The sequence below is a fragment of the Eublepharis macularius genome, chromosome 9 (assembly GCF_028583425.1).
Source record: "Eublepharis macularius isolate TG4126 chromosome 9, MPM_Emac_v1.0, whole genome shotgun sequence".
Taxonomy (NCBI): domain Eukaryota; kingdom Metazoa; phylum Chordata; class Lepidosauria; order Squamata; family Eublepharidae; genus Eublepharis; species Eublepharis macularius.
Window position 1 is genome coordinate 27,892,501 of NC_072798.1, and position 22,420 is coordinate 27,914,920.

At 42.4% G+C, this 22,420-nt stretch overlaps 2 protein-coding genes across 3 annotated transcripts in view; one reads left to right on the top strand and one right to left on the bottom strand.

Moving 5' to 3' along the window:
- LOC129336327 (protein mono-ADP-ribosyltransferase PARP12-like) overlaps nt 1-11,295 on the top strand; it is a 12,334-nt gene extending 1,039 nt beyond the window's left edge. Inside the window, exons 3-9 of one of the 2 annotated variants that reach the window (XM_054989461.1) lie at nt 2,291-2,487; nt 3,925-4,045; nt 5,105-5,201; nt 7,260-7,350; nt 7,834-7,964; nt 10,047-10,198; nt 10,757-11,295. In XM_054989461.1, coding sequence (XP_054845436.1) covers nt 2,404-2,487; nt 3,925-4,045; nt 5,105-5,201; nt 7,260-7,350; nt 7,834-7,964; nt 10,047-10,198; nt 10,757-11,037 — 957 coding nt within the window. In that variant the 5' untranslated portion in view covers nt 2,291-2,403 and the 3' untranslated portion in view covers nt 11,038-11,295. The remainder of the gene's footprint in view (nt 1-2,290; nt 2,488-3,924; nt 4,046-5,104; nt 5,202-7,259; nt 7,351-7,833; nt 7,965-10,046; nt 10,199-10,756) is intronic. The other variant, XM_054989462.1, reaches the window with a different exon arrangement.
- A 1,753-nt stretch (nt 11,296-13,048) lies between these two features.
- AKR1D1 (aldo-keto reductase family 1 member D1) overlaps nt 13,049-22,420 on the bottom strand; it is a 63,713-nt gene continuing 54,341 nt past the window's right edge. Inside the window, exons 6-9 of the mRNA XM_054989249.1 lie at nt 20,696-20,805; nt 19,196-19,361; nt 16,640-16,722; nt 13,049-13,505 (exon numbers count right to left, since the gene is read on the bottom strand). Of these exons, the coding sequence (XP_054845224.1) occupies nt 13,463-13,505; nt 16,640-16,722; nt 19,196-19,361; nt 20,696-20,805 (402 nt within the window). The 3' untranslated portion in view covers nt 13,049-13,462. The remainder of the gene's footprint in view (nt 13,506-16,639; nt 16,723-19,195; nt 19,362-20,695; nt 20,806-22,420) is intronic.

The following is a 22,420-nucleotide window of genomic DNA, read 5'->3' on the forward strand; positions in this document are numbered from 1 at the left end:
TGTTCTGCGAATTACTTTCTTCCATTCTTTTTTCCAGTTCATGCTTCTAGGGCAGTGTTGGCATTTTAAGGTATGAGTATGGGGAAAAAGGGAAATGAGAAGGGATGTACCATAGGATGGTCCTTTTTTTATTTTTACAAACACCAAGGATCTCTGCATGGGTCCTCGGTTGTTTCTAGAAAGTGGCTGTGTTGATGCCTTCTTGTCTTCATATACCACCTTCGTTCTTCGCCTGTTGCTTTCTAGATCAGTTATAGGAGGCAACCTCTGCTCCTGTCTAAAGGGTGCATTGGCATGCATGTTGGTCTGAAGTGAGGCTGGCTGGTTGTGAAAGGGCTCTCTGAAGGGAGGAAAGTGAAGATCTTTCACTTCTGGAGGAAGAGGCATTCTGAGAGGCCCTCTCCTGAGTGAAAACTTGCAAGTTCCTCAAATGCACGCTGTCCTTTCCATCTCAGTTTTCAGACTGTACTTGTGCTGGAAATGTAGTTTAGCAAGAGAATGTAGAGACTTGCTAATGTGTGGGATGTTGGGAAGGAAGAGGGAATTGGGACAGTTGTGGTTGACATTATAATCTTTGCAACCTGTAAGCAAAAACTTGTAGAAACTGCAAATTTCCTAAAAGAGTGGCTCACTGTGGATTTTTGTTAGCTTTCTCTTTAAGCAGCTGTACAAACTGAATCAAACTTTAGAGCAAATGACGTTTCCTGTTTTCACCTGTTTATTATTTATTTACTTCATTTATAGCCCACCTTTCTCCCCAGTAGGGACCTAAAGTTGCTGACATCATTTGCCTCTCCATTTTATTCTCACAAAAACCCTATCAGGTAGATTAAGATTCTAGCTGTATCTGAAGAAGTGAGCGGTGACTTAAGAAAGCTCATACTCTACCACAAATGTTGTTAGTCTCATAGGTGCTACTGGACTCTTGCTCTTTTCTCTTGTGAGATAGGTTAGGCTAAGAGTGTGTGACTAGCCCAAGGTCACGCAGCAAGCTTCCATGGCAGAGATTGGATTCAAACTCAGGCATATTACACTGTTTAGTCTATTGGTTGTCTGGTCTTTGTTACAATACTGAACCCAGTTCCTGCCTCACTCAGAGCAATTTTTCAAGCTCAATAAATGCACATATTGCCTTAAAGAAAAACGTCAAATCAAAACTGAACCAGATATGCGTGCTGGGCACATGACCAAAATAAAATACCTTTACAAACCTGCCTAAACCTTTGATGAGGGACAAAAATCCATGTAGGAATTTGAACCGGGAACTTGCCTTGGTATAATCAAAAAGGGATGTAGAAGGCATGCATGTAGAGAGAACTTTCCCTACAAATATGTTCCTATGGGCAGATGTTTTGTTGGCTTGCATGTTTGTGTGCATAATGCCAGATTCAGATCATGACTGTAGCACGTGTGGAGAACAGGCCTTCCTCTGTGCGGTTTTCCCATCCAACAGCAGCAGTCCTGGGTGTTGGGGGGGGTGCTATTTGGTAGTTGGGAAAACCTATATGAAAACTTGGTGGTTTTCCCAGCTGGTCAAATCATAGCTCCCCTCCATGGACCGCTGCAGGACGGGAAAAAGTGTGTGTGCTGGGGGGAGGGGGGGGAGAAGCTGAAGCCATGCCTGCCAAAGTCACAACCCAAACTGAGCACTACATGTGGATGAATTGAGGAGACCCTGCAACTCCCATTTCACTGTTACACAGGATACAGGGTATGGGGACCTTAGGCCCAACTTGTCTTCTCTCATATGTGAATCAGCCTTTTAGCTACTGACTTCGGCTGTTTTCACATGTCGTAACCACCATGCAAAACGCGGAATGATGACGTCTTCATGGTGCAATTTCCCGTCATGACTCCGTTTCGTGGTGCGATGACCTCAGAAATTGTGCCATGAAACAGAATCATGATGGGAAATCGCGCCACGAAGACACCCTCATTCCATGAGTTTTGTGCAATTTTGCGCAGCAGTTAAGATGTATGAAAACAGCCTTTGTTGCCTGAAGCTGCAGGTATGTGGGGAAGGACATGTAAGTAGTTTGTCATGGAAGTTGTTGGGGAAATTGGTTGATCTTAAAATGAGATCTGTATTTACATGCTCCTGGCTCTTTTGAGGAAGGGGGGTATAAAATATGAGAGACGGAAAAGATGCAATGGCTCCTTGTGCCGGCCAGATTTTCTCTGCCATAATTTCTTCCGAGTTACTTTAACCTTTTTATTGGCATTCTTAAAAATCAGTGAACTAGTAGACTCCATAGCTTGATGAGAATGCGTGTTTCCCTTTTTGTTTCAGGTTTAACGACGGGATCGGTAGTTTTCTTGCACCCCTTTCTCATGTACTTTCTGCAGTTCAGGAAGTCTTCGGACCATGACTGGAGCTAGGATGTGAATCTGACAGCCCTGGTCATGCTTTTGGATTCTATTGTCAGAATAGACTTCATCTGGTATTGGTTGGATAGTACTGGCCAGTGGATTGAATATGGCAAGAAGGTGAGCAACTATTCCATTATTATGCTGTGAGCTGATGAGCCAAATCCAGCTGTTTTTCACACAGTTGTATATTTTAATTACAAAAGTTCTTACGCAAATTATTTATACAATGTCTTCCCTTTCAAATGTGCAAAAAGCAGTGTGGGGTGACTGAATCATAAACAACGCAAATACAGATTATTGTATTTGGTGCACAGTTCTAGAGATTTGTTCCCATAAGGCTCTGCATGTAGTCAAATGTGGCCTAAGCAAATCCTTTTATCAACCTGGCCATGTGAAGAAGCGCCGATGAGACGATTGTGTTTCTTGCCGTCTCCTTCTGTACTTGGCATGTATCTTCTTCATGTAACGAGCAAGTGCGAAGAAACAGATCATAGCAAATGGTCGAGCAGTGACACAAGCCAGTGGAAAGGTGCCACACCAGACAGGTATCCTTTATCACATTAGATGCATGGGCTTTCAAATCTGGAATGGCCCCAAGAAACTATTTGCCCCACTGTGGTAAGCACACAGGAAACCTGTCCAGCAAGGGATATCTCATCTCCATGGAGTTACTCAGATCAGAAAATAGCATGAGAGAAGGAAAAGGTAAAGCCCTTTATGCTGAAGCCGGCGATTTCAGGGTTGTATGGGGATGTCCAGGTTGTTCCCTCCTGTGACTTCTTGCAGGCCACTTGCATGTTGCATCTTTACATTATCTTCCAGTAAGTGAAAATAGACTTTAAGATCTGTGCAGAGGCTAGCGCATTAAAAGAATGGAAGATGTCTACAGAGGCAGAGAACATTTGATTGCAGTCGTCTTATTGTTGCCTGCATGGTTTGCTATTTTTGTGTAGGTGCTGTTCTAAGAGATCACATTGAATGCTGGCTATCCTGCATCCTGAGTGTTTTAATAAACAGTGGTCTAAGACAAGGTGGCTTGCAGGAGGCAACCTTACGGGACTTCCTGATGCACAGCTCATGCCTCTGTTTTTGCTTGTGCTCCGTGACCTTGTATGGTGGCTTATTTTATTATGTATGTTATTTATTGTTCACCTTTCTCTCTGAGACTGAAGGCAGATTACACTGTAAAGTTGATACGATCCGTTGATGGTACATCCAGCAAACAGTATAATGGGGTATGGATTGCAGAAATTTGAAAAGAAGCATAGCACTGAAGACTGGCATGATACATTGCAGAAAGAGAACATGAGCAATTTGACATGAACACATTAAAATGATGCGGAAACTGTCAGTGGGAGCCTATCTATACCAACAGACTGTACCCAGTAGCATAGCCTATAAGTTCTGTCCCTTCATAACAACAGCTGTCCCATCCCATTTCTTACATGACGAACTTAAGGGCTATAGTCTGCTGAATGTGATAGAATTCCTTAAAGGTCAAGGCTAACAATTTGAGTTTTGTTATTGTCCTCTCCCCCCCACCTTTTATTGCAGCATTCAGAACACTGTGCTGCTATAATATCCTCTTCTGACTTGGAGGCTGCTTTTCTAGCTGACCGAAGAGGCATTGTATTTTTCCGTGCTGGTTCTCAGCTGTATGAACTCAACTTCCAAGGTAGAGTATATATGTGTCTGTATGTTAATGATTATCATTCCTTCACACAAAGTCTCTTGAACTTCCTTGAGGGATTTTTGTCAGCCTTAGTCTTTATAAAATCTGCAAGTGGTTTGCTTACTATGGAAAGTGATTTTCCCTCCTTACAGCCTTCTTTACAGCGTACTTTCTGGTTGTGTAGTAGTTGGGAGCAGTCCACAGCCAGTCAAATGATAGGATTGTTTACTTGCAGAGGGAGATGAAAACAAGGCCTTGTCAAGAATGAGGCCGTTCTCTCATTTTCCTCTCACTCCTGCCCCTCCTTATTAGGTCCTGCCCCTTGGGAATCAACTTTCCTGGGGTCAGAAAAGACTGTAGCGAGTTGGGGAGCAAGAGAAAGTCTGCATCTGTTGGCACGTTCTGGTGATGGGTTGTAGGATACACCGAGATTATCACTGCTTCCATTTTAATCCTCACAACATCTCTGCAAAGGAGGCTAAGTTGAGGAAAGGGTATACCTGTCTCAGGGTCACCCAACTGAGCTTCAGGGCTGTCCTTTCTCCCTGGTCCTAATCCGACACTCTAAGCACTGCTTTACACCAGCTGTATCACAAAAGCTCTGTACTTTGCAGAGATTTGCATCTCTGGCCATTTTTTCCTGGTTGCTGTTTGAAGACTGTGAGGGAATATCTGTGGCTGTGGTCTGTATGGACAGCATCTGTGTGCTGTAGTGTAGTGATTCAGTGGTTGGGTTGCAAATCAGCCCTCTGCTGGTTTGAATCCTTCTACTGCCATGAGCTCAGTAGGTGGCCTTGCATAAGCCACTCTTCTCAGCCCCGGCTCCCCCCGTATTGCGAGGATGATAACAACACTGGCTTTGTTTGCTGCTCTGAGCAGGGCACTACTCTGCTATAAGTGCAGCTATTATTATTGTGGAAAGCAGACCTCAGGGTCCAGATCTGTATAGAAAAGCCAGCTTTATACTGTTTCATAATCTTCCGCATGCTAAAGCATTAAATGAATTGTGATTTAGTGCCAGAGGTGAGTTGTTTAATGTTCATCCTTGCTGTTTCTCTTTAGACATGGTCCAGAGAAACCTGTACTATCGAACCCGGAGAAAAGTGTGCCGATGGCCCAAACTTGTATTTTTTGGAGGGGAAAACAGCAATGCAAAGGGGTACTGGATTATCCTCCTTCACTCTAATGATAAATGTGTAAAAGATGCTTAGAAAAGGACCTTTGCCCTGGTCCACGAAGGCACATCTTGCGCATGTGACAACCAAAAAAAGATGTTGCCATCAACCACAGGGGAGGAAAAAAGAGAGGATCCAAGGGGATTTTCTTCAGAAGCTTTGAAACAATGATAAAACATCTCAATTAAAAATACAATAATGTGCCAGCAGTATGACTCTTTGGGACAAAAATATATTGGCACCCCATGCACCTCCCATTACCTTGAACTGGCTGGAGGTGTCCTCCTTATGTCCATGAGATGTGCATCCTCAGCCAGAGCCATCAATGTATGACTAGTTGACCACAACTAGAGTTTTGAGTCATGGGTTCTGACCATGGCAATGCATGTTGCTGATGTTCTTTTTCTTGCTTGGTAGAGTGTAGTTTTTGTTCTCTAGGTTATCATAAATTTGGAGAACAAATTCAACACGTCATGGAAAGATCTCTTTGCTTGTTATCCTGTTTCTCTGGCTTGCTTGGGGAGGTGTTCAGTTCTTTCCCTCAGGCAGCCAAAGCAATGCAAGCTCAGTAGACGAAAGCTGGTTGACTTGAAACTTGGTGAGGAGCAATGTGGCATTGAGACTATGTCACCAGGGGCTCTTTCCTCCCAGGTGTTAATTGGAGAGACCTAGGACTGAGTTGATTTTCAGAGAGGATGAGGACCAATAAGGACCAGCCTATTTGTGATGCTCAGGATCTGTGATCAAGTCCTCAGATACCTCTTAACAACAGAAAGCAGCTGTGGAGCCCCCTAATATGAATCTGGGTTGCGCTGGTGGGGAAGGACCTATTTCATCATGGACTTTTAAACAATTATCGGTGAGTGGGGGGAGGGTTAAGCATTTCCAGTCTGGGAAAATGTCACTAGGTAGAGGGAAGATTTTTTTTTCAACCATTATCTTTATTTTCAAGATGCAAAATACAAACACTTTGTTCAATTTTTCAGCTTCTTCAACTTTTCAACTTCTTCAACATTTCCAAATTTTCTAAATTACACTTGTTAATACAAATAAACTATTTACATTGGTTTCTACTCTTATTGTTGACATTGTTTATTCATTGATCATATACAATACAGATAAAAAGTTAATAGTAATACAATACAGAACTGTTTTACTCCTTATACTTTCTTAATTTAGGATTGTAGATCAAAGTTTAGTTAGATCTTTGTTTTGATTGAAACTGTGTTGATATAAGTTATACAAATTTAAGATTGCTTGATGTAGTGTTTGGGGAGGCTGTATGTCATTGATTGTAATAAACTCAAAAAGGGGAACCATTTTTCCAAAAAATCTGTTGTATTGGGAAAGTGTTCTGCTTGATATATTTTATCATTAATCTTTTCAAGTATAAAGTGATATACTTGAAAAGATATTTTTAATTACCAGTTTGAGGGAAGATATTTTTTTAAAATGAGATCCCTTCTTTTCTCGTCTGTGACCTATAGAAGGCGCTTCCGACAGCTAAGAAAGCCAGTTTGTTGTAGTGGTTAAGAGCGGCAGGACTCTAATATGGAGAACCAGGTTTGATTCCCCACTCCTTCGCTTGAAGCCAGCTGGGTGACCTTGGGTCAGTCACAGCTCTTCTAGAGCTTTCTCAGCCCCACCCACCTCACAGGGTGATTGCCATGAGGATAATAATAACACACTTTGTAAACTGCTCTGAATGGGTGTTAAGTTGTCCTGAAAGGACATACATTTAATGTTATTATATCATGGATCTCCAGGGTCATGCCCCTAAATGTAAAGGAGACAAAGTTCTGCTGCCTTATAACAGCTGTACAGGAGAGGGATTTCAGTAGGTGCTCCTCTGGTCATCCCTCTGTGATAAGCTGCAGGTGCTACAATCTCTGCTTTTCTATTACTTTCAAGATAGCTGAGCACTGTGCCCTTTACATCTGATTATCGTCTCCAGCCCCGCTCTTAGAAAGCCACTGCTTTTAGTGTTTGAGAACTGGCCAGTCTAGAGAACGCCAGTAATGGGCTTTCTTTCTTGCTCTCAGTTCCAGGTGTTGCTTGGAATCTTCTTCCCTTCCCTTCCATTTGTTTCCTTCGAGCTGGGACCACTCAGCTTTGCCAGATATAGGCTATAAGGTATTTATATACAACAGGAGCTATGGAAAACAAGATTCTGGACTAAGGAATTATGATTTCATATGTATTCGTAATTAAAACTCTCTGACCCATGTTGGCTTTTTGGACCAAGATGTTCTGAAACTGAGAAAGGGATGAGAAAGTGAAAAGTAGATCTAGAGGGCTACTGTTAAAATGTGTTCCACATGAGCATGTGAAAGCAATTTGCTATGGTGACCACACCCTAGCAGTTACACTGTATTGGCCTAGAGAATAAAATTATTCAGGGATGCCTGGAATAGAACACGTGCACCAGCTGTTGATTGATCCACTTGTTATACTACTATGTTAATTTATTTTGCTTTTGATTTCTTTATTGTGTTATGTTTTTTGTGAACTATCTTGTAGCCTTAGTTAGAATTTAAATTTGGAAAAAAAAAAGAAAAACATGGCAGGAATTCACAGGAGTTTTTTTTTTTATTTATGCTGTTTGTTGACGCCTAGTTGGTGGAGGTCTCCAATTCTACTAAAGAATATAATGAAATCAAAGAACTATTTGAGAAGACAATGGAAGGTTTCGTTATCCAGAGGCTCCTAAGGAATCAGAACCCTTCTCTTTGGCAAGTCTTTCTGTGGTTTGTATTGGATCTTTACTTCATTGTACTTTGTGGGTTAATTGTATGATCAGGGGCCTGTTTTTCTTAGTTATTATAACCAATGTAGATCCAATCTCCTCCTCCTGTTTCCCTCTCCGTTAATTGGTGGAAGTTTCAGAAGGCTGCCTGGGCTGAAGTATTTCTGTAGTAATATACTAGAGCTATACCTGGCTTAAAGAAATAGGGTTGGATCTCACAATTCCTTAGCTGAAAACAATGATGGCTGCAGGTTTACAACACGCAATTATTATTATTATTAATTGTTCCTTATTTGTAGCCTGCCTTTCTTACTGAGATCTAAGGCAGATTACAATGGTGCATGAGCATATAATATAATCAATACTTACGACATTCAGAAAGCAAAATACAACCTAATCAGAAGTTAGGACATTTAATGAAAACAGATACCAAAGGGCATGGTAGTCACAAAAATGAAAAACTAGTAGAAAGCTGAACACATAAATGAAAGCTGTCTGAATTTAATTATCTTTAGCAATGTCAAACTACCAAGTAGGAAAGTAATTGGTATCAGCATACAGTACCCAATAGCCTAGTCTATAGTCTCTGTCCCTTACCAAAGTATCTCTTTTGGGTTATTACTTATGGCACAGCCCTATAATCTGAGAAGAAAGCAATCCTGAATAATTCAGTCTTGCATTGTTTGTAGAAGCCAGGAGAGTGGGAGCTTTCGGGACCTCTTCAGGCAGGCCATTCCACAAAGGGGGGGGGGCTACCACAGGGAAAGCACATAAGCAGGCAGCGGTTGATTTTGCCCATTTTCAGGGGCGTGTCAGCAGAAGGCCCTGTTCAGATGAGTGAAGCTGCCTTGGTGGAACATAAAGAGAGGTGGTTTCACAGATATAAGGGGCCTAGACCCTGAAGGGGTCTTTGAACGTAATGGTTACTCATGACCTTGAATCGAGTCCTGTAACTAATGGATAATCAATGGAGTGACTGCAGAGTGAGAGTGGTACACATCGTCCATCTTGCTCCTGAAAGTAAACTAACTGCAGGGTTTTGCACCAGCTGGAGTCTCCAAGTTGACTTTGAGGGGAGACCTATGTAGAGTGAATTACAGTAGTCTATTGATACTGTGGCATGAATCCAGATGGCCAGATTGGCCATTTTGAGGTAGGGGCCATCTTCCAGGATAGTTGGAAGAAGGCCTTTTTTGCAGCTGCATTTACTTCTCAAGCAGCAGCGCTGGATCCAATATAACCCCAAGGCTTTTCACTGAGTCAATCAGGGGCAATTAAAGCCATTGCTGAAACCTGGGTCTTGGATGCATCTGGTCTTACTAAGTACAGTTTTTGGTGTGCAGTGTGTAGAGTCCTGATTGCAATATTTTGAATTGACTGGCTGTGATCAAAGCCTTTATCAAACAGTTAGTATTAGACTGTGGAGAGCCATCTGAGTGGGCAGGGGGACCATCCCTTAGGGCAATCTTTTGGGGAGCAGCACAAGTCGAACTCTGGAAATTTGCTGGGTGCTGTGCTGCCTGCTTTCTTGCACTGTGCTTATGTTTTTAAATACATATTTAAAACATTGTTAAGTTTCCAAATGAAATTAAATCTTGGCCCATAGCACTTGAAACTTCTCAGTCCTTGGTAAAATAAGAGTGCATAACAGTAAAATACCTTTGCCAAGAGTTGCTAGCTTGAAGCCCTTTGCTAGTGTCAACGATGCTGAATTGTGCGCTCAAAAGTTTGGAAAAAGTTCGATTAATATCTTCAGATAAGTGCCTGGATAAGGAAATTAACTTTGGGGTCCCTCCGTCAGACTGATTCCATCTGAGAGTGCATCCCCAAGTTACCATTTGCTGTTGAGTGGTGATCAAAGCAAGTGGAGGCAGAAGCCCATTAGTATTCCTGCTCTCAGACTTTACTGTCTCCTCTTTCAGCCCAGCACCTTTCTGATTATGTTGTTGCTTGGGTTGGTAAGGGTGTAGGTTGATTTGGGAATGAAATCTTTTGCGCTGAAGAGTGGAGTTATGCAAAGAAGTGCTTGTTTGTGGTGTAGTTTCACTATTTTTTTTTTGATGAAGATGGCTTCTATTTCTAGGCAGAAAGAGCAGATGAAGAAAAAGAGTGGAGGGAAAAGAGTAGACGAAAGGCTCTTGTTCCACGGCACCAGTGCATCTCACTTGCATGACATCTGTGGGCAGAACTTTGACTGGCGGATCTGTGGGACCCATGGAACGCTATATGGAAAAGGTGCGGAAAGGGGTATCTGTTAGCATGCAGCTCAGGTTCTTCCTCTTGTGCAGCAAAGCTTCATGGGAGGAATAAATCTCCTTCACGTTTTGATTCTTACTAGAAAACTCAAAAGGGGCAAGGTGTTAGTCTTTGATGAACCATTTTCAAGAATGTTTCCCTATAAATCTCTGCATGCACCTGCTTCTAAGTTGAAATTGTTGAAGGGGAACCTTTAGAACAAGGAACACTGCATCTGTTAACCGCCTTTGCTACCATTGCAGCAATGGAGGAGTTTGCCTTATCCTCGAGCTCTTTTCTGGAGGCAAACGACATGTCCACTGCCTCTTCCTGTCCCTCCAGTGAGGAGACACCATTCTTGTGGGAATATAAAACTACCAACAGTATTGCCCTTGCCAACTACTTAACGTCAAGACTGAAATGTTCATTGTTCAGTATTGTCAAATATTTCTTAAATTGTATGTAAGTGGAATTGGTATACCATAGTTAGCAAAATCATGACACAAAATTGACATCCACCTCGAAAGGCTTGGCTCTAACACTCTACTTTTCTCTCAGGAAGTTATTTTGCAAAGGACGCCAGTTACTCTCATGGGTACTGCCAGTTGGACACCTGCTTCAAGACTATGTTTGTAGCTAGAGTTCTAGTTGGAGACTATGTTCAAGGGAACGCTGCTTACCTTCGCCCTCCACCCAGACCTGACCAGCGGAACAACTTTTATGATAGCTGTGTGGACAGCCTTCTGGATCCTTCCATTTTTGTCATTTTTGAGAAGCATCAGATTTACCCAGAATATGTAATAAAATACAAGCAAGTATCCCAGTGCACGGTTATGTGAAGTGGCAGCAATGTGTCTGTCTTTGTCTTCTTCCCTTAGAGGTCTAGATCTCACATCTTTTTATGAACTTGAAAGACATTTTTATTAGACTGTACGTTACTTTTTACTTCCAGGCCTTATGAGTGTGAAATGCTCTATGTTGGACAACCCAAATCCCTCTCTGGGTTATTGGCATTGTTTTATAACCAATGTGGGGGGCTGGAGCTGGCTGAATCCTTTTTCTGAACAAAAAATAAAATTTACAAACTGGTATCATCATACACCTGTTTCTTGTGTTCAAGAGATGACATTATAAAAGGCGGTATATGTGTGCCTTCGCAAATAAGGTGCAGGCCTTTCAGTTGTTGAGGAAGTCCACTTCCTATAGCTGCAGAACTGAGGAGTGGCTGGGGCATATGCTTTTCATTGAGCTTACTCCAAACAGTCAAAAGGTGGGGCTGATCTGGGGCCAGTGGGCAGGGGCAGGGGAACTGGGGAGACTCGAGGAAGTGCAATGATAGTGAGCGCAGGAGATGTTTTGCGTCAATACAGCTTTTTATATTATGGCTTTGTGTAGGTAGGCAACCAGAGTGTTGTGATTTAGCCCTGGTCATGACTCATCTCCTGATCAGCTGGAAAGTTTATTCACAAATAATCTTGACTTGGCTGCATCTGGGGCTGGGGAGAAGGCAGCTGCTGCTTTAACTCATGAGCTGGGAAGTGCTGTTGAGGGCATACTTCTGCCATGTTTATTCCTGTATAGGAAAAGGAGCTTTAATGGTAATGCCTACACATGCAAGCCCTGTAGATGTAGTTTCAATTTGTAGTGGGTTGCATTAGAGGTAAAAACATACCAGTCGCGTGAACAGTAAATAAGGGGCAAAATGTCTTGCACTGATGTGGTCATTAACAAAGATGAAGGAAATAGGAAAAGTTTTGTTGCTGTTATTGAAAATGGACTGACTGCCCATTGATTTGAGCCTGACTAGGTGTTTACTGAGATACATGAATTGGCCTTAAACATTAGTTTTGAGTTTTATTCTTGAATGGCCCACTTAGAATGCTAAGACACAAACTTAAGAATCTCTGCTTATTCTATGTATGGTGTTGCCACCTGACATTTAGTTTCTCTCTGCCCCTTTTGAAAGTGTCTACCTTTCTAAAGCCAAGTATACCCCCCAGGATACTAGTATGTTGCAAACCACTTACTGCAGACCACAGACAGGGTGACCAGGAGCAGAAGGTACTTTGAAGTACAGTTCCTTGATGTTGTTTATGGAGATCTATAGCATCCTGGCTGGAGAAGTCTAAACATACATAAACATACATGTATCTAGACAGCCTTCCCAATAAGAAATATAGGTGATATAGTTGGGTGTATATATAAGGTGATAGAGTTGGATGAATGTGCTCAAAAGGCATTTACTATCAAATGCTGGACTTATTCCCTGCCTCTATGTCCACATAAAAGCACATCTGACATTCATCAATGGTGGGAGTCATGTTGAGGAAGGTATTACTTTGCTCCTATTAAAGATATATTAAACTTTGAACAGGCAAATATTTAGCCTTTTTTTGGCAGCAAGAGGTCCAACTTTAGCTTTATTTACGACCTAATATTGCAGTGCAAGTTTGTCAACGGATGGCCCTAATCCTGTCCTGGTAAGATAATGGCCAGTCTCCCATTATGTTTAAGGAAGGCTTACAGTAATATACTTTGATCATGAAAGGAAGCTTCATTTCCAGAAGCAGCCTTGCAGACAATACCAACTTATCTGAGTTCTTCTCAACTGCCATTGGCATCAAGACACAAACAACAACCATTCCAGTGGTAGTGGTAGGGGGCTGCTAGTAGTTTGGCTATAAATTGTGCACAGCTGTAGATTGCCAAAGGGTTCAGTAGTGTGAGGACAGTAAGAGCAACAGATCAATTTCAATAGGAAGGCACAGCTGATATTAGATGCAGCCTCCCTTTGATACAGACAGTTTAAAGAGGAAACATGGCTGAGATATCAGAAAATAAGAGAACATCTTGACCTAGAAGAAAATTGCTTTATTTTTCTTTAAAAAAAACCCCACACTTCCAAAGTTCACACCAAGATTTGTTTTAAATGACTGCTAACCCCATGCAATGCTTCCTGAAATCACATCCCGCAGTTTAACCAGAAAGATTCTTTCAGAATTTGTTCAACCTGACATTTGAGGAAAATAGCAAAAAAAGAGGAAACCAGAATTTAAGGCAGAAGATCATCAAAACGCAAGTCACAATCCCTAAAATTAGGTGCACGTGAAACCTGAATTGCTCTTCTGAAGGCACCTTGGTTTACATAAATGGTGGTACTGAGGGAGAGATTGTGTGATGGTGAGATAGTAAAATTTTGCTATTATAGAAACCAAACAAAAATGACCACTACAGTGAGACTACATCCTTGGAAGCATCATTGTTTCAGTATTCATCATGGAAGGGATATTCAGGATGATCCTTCCACCTGTTGAAAATTGGAAGACATAATTATTATAGTGAAAACATACACAGAAGAGCGGCTGAGATTTTATCCATCCCCCCACTGCAAAGATACACATCCTCTTTGCTATAGGCACAGTCCACAAAGGACAAAAAGGCACTGCCTATCGGAGGGAGAAATAATGTTAAAGCTATCTCCTATTTAATTTCCTATTTTATTTATATATTTTTATAAAATGCAAAAAGTGCTCAGTAGTGCAAAGGTCACAATAGCAAGTCAATTTTCAATATTACAAGCAATAAATAGAAATATTACAAGCAATAAATAGGTCATAGAATCAATTATATATACCATACACCATTGGTAAAGGATGAGTAAATATACAGTTCTCACGATAAATATTCAATGTGTTGTAACAAAAACTTTCTTTTTCAGTTATGAGAAGGTACTTCTATTGTCGGGTGTTTGCAAGAGGGCCAACGACTTCCTCCTTTTTGCCAAAAATATCTTAAGTGTTAGGCTTGGAGCAGAGAGACCTGAGCTGTGATTCCAGCTCTGCCTTTTTTAGTCTTTGTATCAGTCACTCTGGGTCAACCTACTCTATGCCAGAGTTGGTGTGAAGATAAAATAGATGATGGGAGATCTAGATACACTACCCTTGGAGGAACAGATGGATTTAAAAAATGTTAAAAACTTGAATGCATTGAGCTGCCTTATATTGAGTGAGGTCACGGGTCTCCATACTTGGAAGTGTCAATGTAAGGGAGAAAAAGCTAAAGATTCCAACTGCTCTGCTGAGAATCTCCTATGGTTGTTACCCATATTTCTGTGTGTCCAAAATGGATGTTTATCTATCCTTTAAAAATGCTTCCTTCAAGGACAAAAAGATGTTATCTTCCGGGTCTTTCACGCAATGTTCCGCAGACAGGTAAGACGTGTGGAAACAGCCCTGCTGTTCCAAGACTATTCTCCATAAGCATGGTTGCTCAGGCTATCAATGTTAGGTCAGTGTGTGGTTTCAGTAATCATATCCTGGACACACACACAGTAAGACTTTCGGCCAAAGATCACTGCATTTGTTTAGCAACTTGAGCTGGCAAAGAATAAGCTGATTTGGCTTTTTTGGTTTGGATCTCATTTTTTCTCCCCTCATGTTCCAGCTCTGCCACTGATCCCTCCCAGCATCCAAATGAGACCTGGCTGCCCTCTCTAATTAAACTTCTGGGATTCAAACTGCTGGATTGTGGATGCCTTTGCTGGTTAAATAAGGACAGGGAACTTCAGAAATATGTTTTTCTTTTATAACGTGTGAAAAAGTGCAGTAGTGCAAAAGTGCAACAATCCAATTATAATAACTTTACAATATAATTTTACAATACAATACACAAACACACAGTACAGTCATTACAAAAAGTCTTCTATAGTCCAGTCATTTTGTAATGACTGTACTGTGTGTTTGTGTATTGTATTGTAAAATTATATTGTAAAGTTATTATAATTGGATTGTTGCACTTTTGCACTACTGCACTTTTTCACACGTTATAAAAGAAAAACATATTTCTGAAGTTCCCTGGCTTGTTTTCTGTAACTATAATTGTTAGTCTGGGGTTGCCTGTGGTTTTGCCTACTAGGTTAAATAAGGACAGCAATGTCCTCAGCATACACTTCCAGAAGTCTGTTTAAAAGAGAAGCTGGCATCTGACAGTGCAACTCTTGTCAAATCTACAGCAAAATGGATTTGAAATTTTCTTTTTAAAACTTCAGTAGTGCAAGTCCCTAGGAAAGAGTTAGCAACACTGTAAAAATATCACACAAGCTTATTGAGAGGGGCCATAATTCCCCCCTCCCCCCGATAAATCATGTAGGTCATCTCAGGCTGTGGAACACACACAGCCACCACTCTGGGGACTTTCCAATACGCTGTAACAGCCCTTAGCTAACTTAAAGCCAAATTAGGCATAATACTGTTAATTTTGTGAATGAGATCCCAAGGGTTTCTGTAATGATTTCAAGTAAATGTGGGCATGTGTCTTTAAATGCTTGGTGTGAGCTAGGTGAAGAGCGGGGGTGAGAGAGGGAAGAGTGAGTGATATGATTGGTTGATGACTGAGAGTGTGGGTGGAGTGAATGCAGTTTAGACTGACAGGGCAGGAGAGAAAAGTTTCAGTCAGAAGAAAGCAGGCTAGCTGTGTGCTGCCTGAGTATGTTGAAATATTTATGAGAGAAATATAACCTGTGTGGAGCCTGAACTGAGCATGTTTGTGAAAGAACACTCAGAGCCAAAACACACGTTAAGAAAAATCTAGGTTCAGCACGTGTTCTCTTACCTCAAGGTTTGCCGGGATCTGTAGGAGTCCTGGAAGCTTAAAGTAGGCGTCCTGGAAGCTTAAAGATCTGTAGGGGTCCTGGAAGCTTAAAGTCCTGGAAGTTTAAAGGATCTGTAAGCGTCCTGGAAGCTTAAGGCGTCCTGGAAGCTTAAAGCTTAAAATACAGGCGCCTGTATTTCCCTTTCCCTTTTTGCTGCTCTGTAAATGCTAAACTTTAAGCTTCCAGGACGCCTACAGATCCCAGCAAACCTTGAGGTAAGAGAACACGTGCTGAACCTAGGTTTTTCTTAACGTGTGTTTTGGCTCTCAGTCAGGGAAAGAGAGGCCAGCTGTGTGCTGCCTGAGCAGGTTTAATATTTCTGTGAATGAGAGTCAGAGAAAGAGAGGCTAGCTGTGTGCTGCCTGAGGAGTTTTAAGCATTTCTGTGAGAAATATTGAGTTAGAGAAAGAGGCTAACTGTGTGTGAAGCCTTAGAAGAGATCTGTGTGAGAGTAAATGAAGTAACTTTAAGAACCAAGAACTACTTTTATGAAACCGATACACTTCTTGACTAAATAAAAGTTTATTTTGTTTTGTTATATCCCAGAGTAGCTGTCATTGCTATATCCCATTCCTATCCTCAGGGCCACATAGAACCACGAAGGAGCCTGACGCTTAGGAACGTTACCAAAAGGAAAACTTAAATAAAATATATTGGAATATAATATTCCTGGTGGCAGCAAACTACCCAGAAAGGGAAAGATTAAAAGAAAAATCTACTCAAAAGAAAGTAAAGGTCATAGCAGTTTCCCTCATCGTTTTGAAAAGCAGGCATGTCAGACTGGTACCTACATTAACATCTCCACATAGCGGATATTTTTGTTCAGTGCTTCAATTTCCTTCATTTCCTTGTCAGTGAGGGAAAAATCAAAGATCTAGTGGCAGGAGGAAGAGAAGAAAAAACAAACACTAGTTATGTTCTGCTTTCGGTAACTAAACAGGCAGTTAAGTTTCAGTTCTCTGAACTTCAAATATAACAAGATGCTGAACAGTCACACTCTCATCGATTCCACCATCCAAGGGCCACGTTACATGATACACCTGATATGTGCCAGTTCATGGGTGTGTGACTGGACTTGTGTAACCCTTGTCCACTAGAGGGAGATAAAGAGTTGGGGTATTCCTTATAAGGAGAAAAAGGGGCAATTTCCCGAGAGACTGGAGGGCCTGAAACTGCAGGGAGAAGCATTATCATCTCCTCAGAAGCACTCCTTTCTATGAACTCTCTATTAATGTTGCAGGTATGAGAATTTCTTATACTTATTACCAGGGCTTTTTTTCAGGGGGGACGCGGGGGAACGGAGTTCCGGAACCTCTTAAAAATGGTCACATGGCTGGTGGCCCCGCCCCCTGATCTCCAGACAGAGGGGAGTTGAGATTCCCCTCCGCACCGCTGGAGCAGTGCGGAGGGCAATCTCAACTCCCCTCTGTCTGGAGATCAGGGGGCGGGGCCACCAGCCATGTGATCATTGTCTCTGAGGGCAACCCACTGAGTTCCACCACCTCTTTCCCCAGAAAAAAAGCCCTGTTTATTACTAGAAGGGAGGACTGTGTTTATATTAATTGGCTGTTAGTTTGTAATTTGATTATTGTTGGGACTATTTGAAATGGATATTATATGTATAATTTTCCCTGAGAGACTGGAGGGCCTAAAACTGCAGGGAGAAGGACTCTCTCCTCAGAAGCGCTCCTTTCTATGAACTCTCTATTAATGTTGCAGACTCTGTGAAGAGCAGAAGACATCCCAACGCAGAACACAGCTGCATTTCAAGGGACTGGCTAGAAGATGTCAGAATAGGGTTGCCAGCCTCCAGGTAGTGGCTGGAGATCTCCTGGTCTCCAGGCCAAAGAGATCAGTTCACCTGGAGAAAATGGCTACTTTTGGGGGTGGACTGTATGGAATTATGCCATGCCAAGGTCCTTTCCCTCCCCAAACCCCACTTTCTCCAGGTTTCACTCCCCAGATCTCCAGGAATTTCCCAACTTGGAGCTGGCAACCCTATGTCAGAAAGCCAGAGATCTGGGTCTGCTTGAGCAAAACAGGTAAAACAACATGATTGTTGTTGAATATGCTTTATTTTTGTATTGTTCCAAATAAGATGTTTTTCTTTTTTCCAAGTTGTTCATTGTCTTTTATAAATGCAAGTGTCACAAGGTGGGATCACACTGTCATAGACATAAACTCTCCTAGTTCTTAAATTAGATATATCTATTTGATGTCGTTCTTTGAATAAAACAGGTTACACTTGCAGTCAGACATACATGTGGGGAACTCAGTTTAAAAAGTGCTTGTTTGCTTGGCACTGTGAATGAGAAGAAGGCACTTATGGTTTCCCTCCTACCCTTTTTTAACTAGTAGAAAAGGTAAGGGAGTTTTTTTATCCCTTTTCTCTGGCTCCATGTGGCTTCTTGCAAGAAACTCATTGGGGCTATCCCATCTTATGCTCACAACCACTTGGCAAAGATAGGTTTGATGATTACTGATCCACCCAGTAAACTCCATGATGAAGGAAGGACTGGAAGTCAGGCCAAATTCAGCACTCCAAGCATTATACCTTACCAGGGAATTATCCTCAAGAGCTCCAGGGACCATGGATGAGGGGACCATTATAAGCTTCCTCAGGACTAATATGTCCAATGGGAAGACTCATTCTGGAGCCACTTCGGCTTGTATTTATTGGGCAAAGTCTTAATTCTGTCTCACTAACAAGACTCCTTTTGAAGTTCTTTGCAGAGCAAAAAGATTTTTTGTAGGGAGAATGTTGCCTTCTTTGGGGAGGGGGGATAAAGGGTAGATGTTTATCTGCCTAGATAAAGTTTGTTTGTAAACTCATATGGAGAATTTTACCTGGAAGTGGGCTCTGAGTTTATCAAAGTTCATACTGGAATAAAATGTGAAGTCTGTGAGGTGCCACAAGTAGGGTTGCCAGGTCCCTCTCACCTCCTGCTGTGAGGTAGGAACAGCTGGCACTTACCTCGTGCCATTCACAAGGATTCTCTTTGTGTGCATGTGCGCCCCACGGCTGATGCGATGACATCACTTCCGGCAGTGATGGCATTGTGCTGATCGTGTGAGCGCTCCCATCTTCCACACAGGGCCAATTCAGCCTGTTTGGGGCCCAAATCGGCCCCAAACAAAGTGCGAGAATGCTACCGTGGCTGGCGTGACAATGTCACATCTGGAAGTGATGTTGTTGTGCCTGTTGGGAGCACATGTTCCTGAGGTGCCTGCCGGGAGCTTGCCACCTCCTGCCAGACGATTGGCGGATGAGGGGGCAAATCCCTGGGAGTTTTCCCACCAGTGGTGGGCACCTGGGAACCCTAGCCACAAGGCTCCTGTTTGTTTACCTGGAAGTTCTCTCTAATACGCTCTGGGTTGAAGCTTTTGGGAATGACCACAACCCCTCTCTGGATGCTGAAACGCAGAGCAACCTGAGCTGCTGTCTTGTTATACTTGTCTCCAATAGCATTCAGCACTGGGTCCTCCAAGAGAGGAGGGGAAGATACATTGACCCTTGTGGAAAAGAAAATGAAAAAATACAGATTTTACTTATGTGGCAGCTGAGCACATTTTGGGGAGAGAGAGGTAGAAAAGACTGAACCAAACACAACAAAAAAGTTTGAAAACCATTCGGCGCAAAAAACGTGGGAGCATGCCCGCCACCAGTGCAATAACGTCACTTCATGAAGTGGCATCGTAGTGCCTCGCTGGAAACACACCTCCTGCGTGCTTTCCCAAGATACTTGACATCGCTGTGGCAAACCCCCAGGGAGACTGCCCACCACCAGCGGGCAATTGGGAACCTTAGACCCTGACACTTTCTCTGACTTTAAACCAATTTTTAAAATATGGAAAAGGAGCCATTATAGGCTGCAACTAGGAGCAGCAGAAATGTAGGTCAGAAGAGGATGCTTCAGGCTTTCCCTGTAGATCATCCTTTATCCCACTATTTCCCCCTTCAGACTGCCTTACACACATAGGAGAAAAGTTGTAGGTCCAGGAAAAGGTGTATAGAACTCCGGTTAACATGTAGCTGGCATGATGTAGGTGGAACTACAACATGACCCTGAGAAGGTACTTTGGCCCGCAAAACAGGGGGGAGACTACCTCTCTCTTCCTTCTCTCCCCAAGGGTAGGTTTATACATTCACTTATAGATCCAAAAAGAAGAGCTAGAATTTGAAAGTTTTCTCAGTATGATAGTACAAGTTTCCCAATCATTTTTTTTGAAAAATGAAAAAAAAATCTGAAATGTACAGAAAATGTAATGCACAATCATTAAGCCCAAATCCACACAAAGTTGCTAATTTAAGATCATGATTTCATGTTTGTAAAAAAAACAAACCCTCACTCATTTCTTCATTCAAACCAAGTCACCTTCTAAACATGCAGTGCTATCATGCCAGAGACCTGTATCTCAGGTGGGTGCTGGGCTGGTGTAACCCCTATGAGCTAATTGGTTTAGCCCAGTAGCGTGATGTCAGTAGCTAGAGCCAGGCAGCTGAGGAGGAAGTTCATTGCTGGAGAGCTTGATAACAATTACTGTGCTGTTATCATTTTGAATCAGGCATGTAATTCCCCACGAAGAGGGGAAGTTTTGTTACTTAATTTACATGTGCGTGAAGTTTGCTTCCTAAATAGGTCCCATAGAACCCATACAAAAGAAATTACACTGGCACATTAACAGATCTTTTGAAAAGTTCCAGTATGTAGCTGCAAGTATACTTGGGTAGCTCATTTTCTGATACAACTATTTCAGTAGCTTGTCAACTTTCTAGAAATAAACAACTATGAAACTTAGCAATTCCATTACAGAAGTAAGAATTTCTAGAGATAAACCTTACTCACCAGGTTTCATCTCTTGAAGTTCCTAGAGGGCTGTACCCAACAAGGACAATGTCATGCTGTCTGCAAAATTCTAAGAGTTTGGGCTGAGTAAAATATGGGTGGCATTCAATCTAGACAGGAAAAACAAAGATGAACCAGGTTGAGAACAAAATGAATTGGCAAAAGGCAGAAATTGTTTACAATGCGAGGGGATATGTTTGCAGAAGACCCTTTCTACAGTGGAATGGAAGCACTTGTCATCTCTATTGTATTGTTCTTGTAGCTGTGAAACCTCAGCACCAGTTGGCCAAGTTCCAATAGAATATTCATGAACATTCCAACTGCTCAGGGACAAGACTGCAGAAAGCTGGGAAAAGACACACTGGCCTCTGCTGTTGGCTGGAGGAACAAGGACTAACGGATAGTTCCATTCATCCAAGCAAGATTACCAGCAAGGGGAATATCAGCTTGGCCTAATGATATAAATTCTAGCTGTCAAACTAATCCCCCTACCTTTTCCTTCCACTCCATTTCCCTTGTGGGTCTTGTCTTTTTTAGATTATAAAATATGAAGGCAGGGCTTGGCTGTCATCAAAAGAGAGAGACACTATGGGAGATTAGAAGTATGATACAGTAACTTCCAGTATGTTTGCAGTCCAATTTCTCTGAGGAAAAAGAATTGTCAAGTTTGACCTTTAGGGCAAGAATAGCTTCTTGCAGCAGGGTGAAAACTGAGAAAAGATTCCAAGAGATAAAAAGCTAAGGGATATGGAGCCCAGAGTCAAGGAGCTGCAGAAATGGGCAGTGCATTTATTTAGTTATTTATGTCCCACACTTGGCTTTTTTCTGGGGAAAGAGGTGGGGGAATTCTCACCCGGGGCAACTCCCAGCAGGAGGTGGCACCCCTGTCATTATATGCATTGTGCATGCAAAGTGCACGCGCGCTCCCAGGACTGTGCGATGATATCACTTCTGGGAAGTGACATCATCGTGCATGGCACAGCCACCCCGTTAGAGAAAGAAAGGGAAAGAAAGAAAGAAGGAAAGACATGTAAAGAAGGAAAGAGAAAGGGAGGGAGGGAAGAAGGGAAAGAAAGAAAGATATGGATAGAAGGAAAGAGAAAGGAAGGAAGGGAAAGAAAGAAAAAAAGAAGGGGAAGAAAGAAAGAGGGAGGCATGGAGGGAGGGAGGGGAAAAAAGAAAGGAGAGACACGGAAAGAAGGAAAGGAAGGAAGGAAGAAGGGAGGAAAGGAAAGAAAGAAAGAGAAAGGAAGGAAGGGAGGGAGGAAGGGAGGGAAAGAAGGAAAGAAAAAGTTAGTAAGGAAGGAAGGCTTCCGTTGGGAGGGGGGAATCCCCCTCCTCTCAGCTGAAGTTTAAAGCCTGTTTGGGGCTTGGACCAGCTGAAAAGTGGGGATTAAAAAATTCTTTTCCCACAGCTTGCCAAGCAGAAAGGAGCTCTTTTAATCCCCGCTCTTCAGCTGGTGCAGGGACTTCCCCCAACCAGCTGAAGAGTAAGGGTTAAAGAGATCCTTTCCCTCACAAGCTGGTCAGGGCCACCTGAACACGTGACTACTTTACAGAGCTGCTGGAACACTGTTCCGGCAGAAAAAAAGGCCTGATCCCACTTATCTCCTGCACTGGGAACTCAAAACAGCTTAAAACATCACTCTTCTCTGTTTCCTCACAATGACGACACTGTGAGGCAGGCCATGCTGAGAGGGTATGATTGGCCCAAGGTCGCCCAGT